This window comes from Juglans regia, chromosome 4, assembly GCF_001411555.2.
Source record: "Juglans regia cultivar Chandler chromosome 4, Walnut 2.0, whole genome shotgun sequence".
Classification (NCBI taxonomy): Eukaryota; Viridiplantae; Streptophyta; class Magnoliopsida; order Fagales; family Juglandaceae; genus Juglans; species Juglans regia.
Window position 1 is genome coordinate 9,949,904 of NC_049904.1, and position 9,255 is coordinate 9,959,158.

Genomic DNA, 9,255 nt, shown 5'->3' on the forward strand with positions numbered 1-9,255 from the left:
GGAAGGAAAAATCTGGGCTAGCCCAACCCATTTCACAGTGGCAGGTTAAGGCTATCATCAGGTCAGCCTCAGGTCTTGTTCCTCACCTTCAAAAATTGATAGCGGGTGCCTTCTCTTCCACCTAAGTTGCCGAAGAGCGCACAAAACAAGTCGCCGGAGTTTTCTGAGTATTTGCACAGTGTCCTGACGCCGTCGTCTTCTCATTGGAAGGTCATTAATGTTGGGAAAATGAGTCATGCATTTTATCGTTGATAAACATCTCGGGGATTCTAGTTAGTCCAATGTAGGCATCAGAATCTTCACATAAAATGTTGCCAATAGTCTCGGGGCCTCTGCACGGGGCACTGATGACAAATTTTTCTTCTGAGAGGTATAAAGGTGTTGGGACACCATGGGTCTTACCTTCCAACGTTGCTGGCAAAGGTGCTTCTCTGTCGATGCCTTCTCTATTGTTGGAAGGTGGTCCAAATCAGGGGGATTTGTTGGGGTGTGAAAACTCTGTGGTGGAGGTGGATGTGTTGGTGAACTTTCTTTCTATGGAGGATGGAGGTGCTTCGATGTAGGCTATGGTTTCATCACCCTATATGCAAGATGAGGAAGAGCAGGAGGGGGATAGAGGAAGTATAGATGTCCGAGGATATGCAAATGGTGCTTAGGAATGGGGACTGTACAAAATGTTGGGGGCAGCAATGGAGGAAGGTTTCTGATCCAGTTCCTTTATGCTCCCTGTGATAGGAACCAAGGTGGGCTTAGTCTTAAAGATATTTTGCAAGTTCCAGATGGGCCAATTACAAGAGTTGATGCAATCCACTTGGGACGAATTTAGCAAGAGCCCAACATTCAAGATGGGCTTAAAGGATGAAGATTCAGTTTTGATTCATTTGATAAGCTATGGAAAGGGCTACAACATGACTTAAAGGCTTTGGGGACTTGAAGGTTTTAAACTTGTTTAATTCATTTAAAGGACTTATTTTATTAGTTTAGAATAATTAGATTTATTAAGGGGCACCTATTCAAGGGCAAGTTGGGAAAGTTATTATTTCTTATGAATTAGGGTTTTTGGGAAGGCCTTGTTTTTTGGCCAATGGCTTATTTGGAAAGTAACTTTTTAGGAACTAGGATTTCAAGAGGTTACTCTAGCCGAGTACTGTAGCTTCGTACTGTAGCTGCAGCACTGTTCACTCAGGGGTATTTTTGGAAGGTGGTTCATTATTTTGGCTAGGGTTTTAATTAGGTTTTAGTTTAAACACTTTTTGTTGCCTCATGTTGAGTAGTTTTATGAAGTTTTATGAAATTTGATGAATTTATTCATTGTGAGTTGAGTTTTACTCCACTTGTTCTTAATTGAACTTATCAAGGGTAAATCACAACCTTTGTGGCGTTCCTCCTTTGTAATCTGGGTTCTTGAGACGGGTTCTTCAACGGGTCTAGATTTTAATATAATCTAAGTTCTTGAAACGAGTTCTCATCGGGCCTAGGTTCTCCATCCATTGACTTAATTTTGGCTTTCTTGGGGAGTTTTCAAATTGATTGTGGGTTCAAGGCATTCCTTTCCTGCGAGTTCATATCATTTGGTATTCAGAGTAAGGTTTCCAATCAAGTCTGATTCTATCTTTTATTTTTTGCATTTTTAAATTTAATTCTAGGGCTTCATTGCTCTAGGGTTGCCAAAAAAAAAAAAATAGAAACAAAAAGTTGGCTGCCGAAATTCTTAGGGTTTTGGGTTTGGCTGAAATCTACATCACCTAGGGTTTCAAAATTCAAGAGTTTCCTACATCTCTACGTTTTTCAATTGCTTCGACTGCCGTTCCGTTGAGTCTCGTGTATTTCATTGTCGATTTTTTTGTGCTTGAATTCAATTGCTTGATTTTCACAATCGAATATTGCTGTTTGTGATTGAAGTAGAGAAAAGAAAAGAAAAGAAAGGAAAGAAAAAGAAAATTCGAAAAAAAAAAAAAAGAAGAAGAAGAAGAAAAGAGAAGGTAGCATATTCAAAGTTGCTACATAGTTACAACAAAGAGAAAGAAAGTATTTGTTGATTGAGTTTTTATCATCATTGGAGCTGAATGCATATCTTTCTAGTTGGTATCTCGTTTTATAATTACTCTTTCCCTCGTATAAATTCCTTAAGTCTCTTGTCATTTTATTCATTCATTGTTTCTTTGATCTATATTACTGGTTGGAATAATACAAGGTTGTATTGTCTTGATTTAGTTCAATTAGCTCTTAAAGAACTTGAGCGGGAAGACTATTGAGGTTAAAGGCAAGAGGAGTGAGACTATTATTGGAAAAAAGCCAATTCAGAGTTAAACACGAGTGGAGTGTCATTATTTGAGTGTAAACACGTAAGGGAGTGTGTGAGGTTTTCACTAATATTCTTTTTATGTAGAACATTAAGATGTCTCATAGGAGTGACTGCTCACCAAAGGGGATGGCAGATAACTCATCATTTGTGTTGCAAGCAATGCAACAACAGTTTGAGCGGTTGAACTTGGTGTTGGGTAAAGTGAGGGATAGTATGAATCATCAAGAAGCAGTGATTAGAAATTTTGCAAGGTGGGAGAAATAGGAGGCGAAGTGATCCTAGAATTGAGAATGGGTATGAGAATGGAGAGTTTGGTGAGGATGAGGATGGCCTAACATCTGAAGTTCGATTGGGTGGATATAGAGGGGTTAGGCGTGGAAGACGCCTTAGGGCAAACTCAGGGGGTCGAGATGGAGTAGATAAGAACCTTGGGAGCATCAAAATGAAAATATCATCATTCCATGGTAGAACTGACCCTGAAATTTATTTAGAGTGGGAGAAAAGAATAGAGTTGGTGTTTGATTGTCATAATTACTTTGAGGAGAAGAAGGTGAAGTTGGCTGTAATTGAGTTCACTGATTATGCGATTGTTTGGTGGGATCAATTAGTGACCAATAGGAGGAGGAATCTTGAGAGACCTGTAGAAACATGGAGAGAGTTGAAATCTATCATGAGGCGGAGATTTGTACCTAGCCACTGCTATGGAGACCTCTATCAAAAATTATAAAATCTTATACAGGGGTCTAGGAGTGTAGAGGCCTACTATATGGTGATGGTGATGCAAACCAAGGAGCTGGACATGCTGATCATACAAGTGGGAATGAAGCTGAATTTGCAAAAGACCCTTTGTCACTTCCTAGTGGCCCAATTACAAGACTTAGAGCCAAACGATTCAAGGAAGCACTAAATGGGCTAATCCAAGAGAATTGGGCTGATTCTAAAAAGACCAAGATGGGCTCAAATAATATTCAAGACTTAGTCCATGTCATCAAGGCAATTGAAGAGGCTAATTAGCACATAGAAATATGATGAATGGTCTGACCATTAAAGGACGTGAATTTGTTAAGTTTCAAGAATATTAAATAGGTGAATTGATATGAACCCGCGGGAATGAAATCCCTTAAACCCACAATCAATTTGAAAACACCCCAAGAAAGCCAAAATCAAGTCAAGGATGGAGAACCTAGACCCGATGAGAACTCGTTTCAAGAACCAAGATTATATTAAAATCTAGACCCGTTGAAGAACCCGTCTCAAGAACCCAGATTACAGAGGAGGAACGCCACAAAGGTTGTGATTTACCTTTGATAAGTTCGAAAGTTCAATTAAGAACAAGAGGAGTAAAACTCAACTCACAATGAATAAATTCATCAAATTTTATAAATTTCATAATCTTCATAATCTGATTAGAATGAGGCTACATAGAATATTTAAAGGAAAACCTAATGAAACCCTAGCCAAAATAAACCCCCCATCTTCCAAAAGTGCCCCTGGATGAACAGTGCCGCGGCTACAGTGCCGTGCTACAGTACTCGGCTACAGTAACCCTAACCCTAGTTCAATAAAATAATAACTTTCCCAACATGCCCTTGCATAGGCCTCCTTAAGTGCTTCCCATAATAAACTCAATTATTCTAAACTAATAAAATAAGTTCTTTAAATGAATTAAATAAGTTGAAACCCTTCAAAAGCCCAAAGCCTTTAAGTCTTGTCGTTGCCTTCTTCCGTAGCTGATCAAATGAATTAAAACAGGATCCTCATCCTTCAAGCCCCATCTTGAATGTTGGCCTCTTGCTAAACTTATCCCAGGTGGATTGCATCAATCCTTGCATTGTCTCTTTGATCTTCTTGGCCCATCTGGAAGTTGCAAATGATCTTTAAGACTAGGCTCATCTTGGTTCCCATCATGAATGAACTTGGTCTTGCCTGGGTACGTGAAATACATTGAATTTAGTCATTTTGTCATTACTGGCTGCCTCTAGAAGTCCAAGAGGCCTAAAATTCGTGGGACTTGTTATGTTAATATTTGTGTTGCTTTTAAAGCTGTAGTTATGACTTTTCCTATTCTTGGAGGGTTGTTCCAAGTATATAAAGGGGTTATTTCGAGTTTTAATATCAGATTTGAAATTTCAGAAGCTTATTTGTCTTTGTGAGGTCTTGTGTTCCTCTTGGTTCTTCAAAGAACTCTTTGAACTTATCAAGTTAATCTTGTGGCGTTCAAGCTCCAAACTTATCACCTTGATTCTGATTTCTTGGTGTGGCGTTTTCAATCCTTCGTAGTCTTGGTTTTTCATCTAGTTCGGTGACTGGTCAAGGCTCAACAAATCTTGTCAATACGATCTTGGGGTTCCAAGCCATCATTGTTATCGGGTTTCATCACAATTGTTGGTGGAGTTCATATCAGATGGAGGTGGCTATGATTCGGGCTAATGTAGTGGAGGATCGGGAGGCCACGATGACAAGATTTTTGAGGGGGTTGAATAGAGAGATAGCCAATGTAGTTAAGTTGCAACATTATGTGGAGGTAGAGGAAATGGTGCACATGGCTATGAAGGTGGAGAGGCGGCTAAAAAGAAAGGGTACACCAAGGTATACTTCTATTTCTAGTACTTCTTGGAAACCAAAGTGGGACAAAAATGATCAAACTGTAACAAAGGGGAAGACCGACCCACCTAAGGGAAAAGATAAGGGTGAGGCTGAAACCTCAAGAAAAAGAGAGAATGAGTTGAAAAACAATTGTGAGGTCGAGAGTTCAAAAAAAGAGGAGAGTGAAAGAAAAAAAAGAGAGTGAAAGAAAAAAAGAGAATGACGCTGAAACATCAAAAGAAAGAGAGAGTAAAAAAGAAAATAGAGAGGTCGTCGAGAGTAAAAAAAAAGAGTGGAGCCACAAGAGGAAAAAGAAAGAGAGATTGCAGAGAGAAATAGAAAGAAAAAAGTGAGTTTTTATGCTAAGGTAAGCTTTTATACTAACGAATTTAATGACTCTTTGCCTAGTGTGGTTGTTTCTTGATTGCAGGGATATGAGATCGTGATTCCTAGCGGTGTGTTTACTGGATTGCCACCCATTAGGGAGATAGAGCACTACATTGATTTTGTGTCAAGTGCGATAATTCCTAACCGACCTTTATTTGAAGAACATGAGTCCTTGACACACTTAAAGGGATAAGGTAAGTTGTTGAGTAGAATGCATGCTAAGTGGGAGGATTGTAATGAGACTTTTTCTTATGTATTCAAATACACACAAGGTATGGAAAATTTTGTGATTGATGCTTTAGTTGGAAGGTATGTTCTTGTTTTCATTTTAGATGCAAGATTGTTGAGATTTGAATATAACAAGGATTTGCATGCTAATAGTGATGACTTGGCTAGTGTGTATGGAACAAGTAAGAAAGCATCGTTCGGTAAGTTCTGTAAACTAGATTGGTACTTGTTTGGAGAGAATAGATTTTGCGTGCCTAATAGTTTTATGCGTAAGTTGATTGTTTGTGATGGACATGGTGGTTTCTTGGGTAACTTTGGTGTAAGGAAGAGTTTCATTGTGTTGCATGAACGTTTGTGGAAATATCATTTGTCATTCATTGACGTATTGCATGAACGTTTGTGGAAGTACCATTTGTCATTCATTAGCGTGTTGCATGAATATTATTTGAAGTATTACTTGCCATTCATTGAGTTTGCATATAATTGGAGGAATCATTTTGGTGTAAGGAAAGTTTTAGGTGTGTTTCATGAATGCTTGTGGGAATATCATTTGCCATTCATTGAATTGTTACATAGACGTTTGCGGGAGTATTATTTGCCCTTATTAGAGTGTGCATATAAAACTTTGCATACTACTATTTCTTATTCTCCATTTGAAATTTTTTATGGTTTTAATCTGCTTACTCCCTTACCTTTGATGCTTTTGCAGGTTGATGATAGGAGTTGCTTGGATGAACATTTTCAAATTCTTGAGAAAATTAATGAAAATGCATATAAAGTGGATTTTTCAGGTAAGTATCATGTTTCTGCTATTTTCAATGTTACTAATATTTTTCCCTTTGATCCAGGTGGAGATTCGAGGTCGAATCCCTTTGAGGATAGGGGGAATGATGGGAACCAAGTTCTTTAAGAACTAATTCTTTAAGAACCAAGATTCGAGGTCGAATCCCACTTAAGTTCTTTAAGAACTAATTGAACACAATCAATAGAAAGCAACCTTGTTTTATCCCAACTAGTAATTAAATCCAGGAAACAAGAACAAGAGAAACATGAAGGAATAAAAATGACACGAGAATCAATGAAGTTATACGAATGAAAGAGTAAGAATAAGACAAGATACCAACTTGAGTGATGTATGCAGCAGCCCCTTTGATCATAAGGTTTAATCAACAAATTTCTTTCTTTCTCTTTGTTGTAACTATGTAGCAACTTTGAATATGCTACCTTCTCTTTTCTTCATCTTCTTCTTTTTTTTTTTTTGGAATTTTCTTTTCTTTTCTTTTCCTTTCCTTTCTTTTCTTTTCTTTCTTTTCTTTTCTTTTCTAATTCATCCACAAACAACAATATTCAATTGTGAAAACCAACCAATTGAATTCAAACACACAAGCATGGACAATGAAATAGAAGAGAATCAATGGAACGACACTCCAAGCAATTGACAAACTTAGAGATGCAGGAAACCCTAGAATTTTGAAACCCTAGGTGATGCAAATTTCAGCCAAACCCAAAACCCTAAGAATTTCGGCAGCCTACTTTTTGTTTCTATTTTTTTTTTTGGCAACCCTAGAACAATGAAGCCCTAGAATTAAATTTAAGGATGCTAAAATTAAAAGATAGAATCAGACCTGATTGGAAACCTGGCTCTGATACCAAATGATATGAACCCGAGGGAATGGAATCCCTTGAACCCACAATCAATTTGAAAACTCCCCAAGAAAACCAAAACCAAGTCAATGGATGGAGAACCTAGATTATATTAAAATCTAGACCCATTGAAGAACCCATTCAAGAACCCAGATTACAAAGGAGGAACGCCACAAAGGTTGTGATTTACCTTTGATAAGTTCAAAAGTTCAATTAAAAACAAGAGGAGATAAACTCAACTCACAATGAATAAATTTATCAAATTCCATAAACTTCATAATAATGATTAGAATGATGCTACATAGAGTATTTAAAGCAAAACCTAATGAAACCCTAACCAAAAGAAAGCCCCATCTTCCAAAAGTGCCCCTGGATGAACAGTGCCGCGGCTACAGTGCCGTGCTACAGTAACTCGGCTACAGTAACCCTAACCCTAGTTCAATAAAATAATAACTTTCCCAACATGCCCTTGCATAGGCCCCCTTAAGTGCTTCTCATAATAAACTCAATTATTGTAAACTAATAGCATAAGTTCTTTAAATGAATTAAATAAGTTGAAACCCTTCAAGAGCTCAAAGCCTTTAAGTCTTGTCGTTGCCCTCTTCCATAGCTAATCAAATGAATTAAAACTGGATCTTCATCCTTCAAGCTAGGACTGTTCAACTGGGCCGGGTTTTTTCCCGGCCCGGTCCGAAACCCGAAAAACCGGGATCCGGTTCCGGGTTTTGACCCGGATTAAATCCGGGTTAAAAAAGCCCGGATCTATCCGGCCCGGATACGGTTACAAATCCGAGTACCGGGTTTTAAACCCGGTACCCGGGTCTAAACGAAACCCCCCCCCCCCCGTTCTGTCTCTCTCGCAGTCTCGCTATCTCTCTCTCTCTCTCGTTACGAAAACCCTAAATCCTCAAATGGTCGACACCTACAACGGCGTCACCGTCCTCTGGGAACACGTCGTCACACAAAGGCAAGCTCAAACTTTCTCGTGGCGTCCTTTACCAGAAGAAAAACGAGGCTTCACTCTCCGAATCAAGAAACGCGACAAAACCCTGATTCTTGATTCGTACTTGGATTACATAATGGAAAAGGCAAATGACATACGTAGAAAGAACCAGGACCGTCTTTTGTACACAAACTCGAAAGGTGGATCCTTGGACTCGAGGGGACACCCGTGGGAGCCTGTCTCGTTTAAGCATCCAAGCACATTCGAAACCTTAGCCATGGACCCGGTAAAGAAGCAGGAGATCATGGAGGATCTTATGGGCTTCGCCAACGGTCAAGGATTCTACCAAAAGACTGGGCGGGCCTGGAAAAGAGGGTACCTGCTTTATGGATCGCCGGGGACAGGGAAATCAAGCATGATCGCAGCCATGGCAAACTATCTGGGTTACGATATTTACGACTTGGAGCTGACCGAGGTGCATACCAACTCGGACCTGAGGAAGCTGCTGATGAAGACGAGCTCTAAGTCCATAATTGTCATCGAAGACATCGATTGCTCTCTAAATTTGACGAACAGGAAGAAGGCTAATAGTACTAGTTCGCAAGCGAGAAGCACTTACTATGATATGGGTGAAATGCGAGGTGGGGGTGGCTCAGGTGAAGATGGTGGTAACAATACGATGACGATGTCGGGATTGTTGAATTTCACGGACGGATTATGGTCGTGCTGTGGGAGCGAGAGGATTTTCGTGTTCACCACAAACCACATCGAGAAGCTTCGGCATTGTTGAGGAGTGTTCACCACAAAAATCCGGGTTCAACCCAGAACCCGGAATCCGGGTTTTGAAAAACCCGGATTTACCCGGGTTCCAACCCGGGTCTGACCCGGATCAATCCGGCCCGGGTTTCGGCCCGGGTTCGAAACCCGGATCCGGATCCGGATATACCCGGGTTCCCGGGTTGGAACCCTGATGAACAGTCCTACTTCAAGCCCTATCTTGAATGTTGGGCTCTTGCTAAATTTGTCCCAAGTGGATTGCATCAATCCTTGCATTGTCTCCTTGACCTTCTTGGCCCATCTGGAAGTTGCAAATGATCTTTAAGACTAGACCCATCTTGGTTCTCATCAGGTTAGATATATCTCTAGTTAAGATATTTATCTC

General features: G+C 39.7%; 1 protein-coding gene across 1 annotated transcript; it reads left to right on the forward strand.

Annotated features, from left to right (window-relative positions):
• The first annotated feature begins 8,061 nt into the window (after positions 1–8,061).
• Positions 8,062–8,883, forward strand: LOC108992540 (AAA-ATPase At5g57480-like). The gene has a single exon (XM_035689162.1). It carries the CDS (start codon positions 8,062–8,064, stop codon positions 8,881–8,883), a length of 822 nt encoding a protein of 273 aa, XP_035545055.1.
• Positions 8,884–9,255: the final 372 nt, after the last annotated feature.

Coding starts and splice junctions, on each gene's coding strand:
- LOC108992540 (XM_035689162.1), top strand. CDS start 8,062: ATGGTCGACACCTACAACGGCGTCACCGTCCTCTGGGAACACGTCGTC.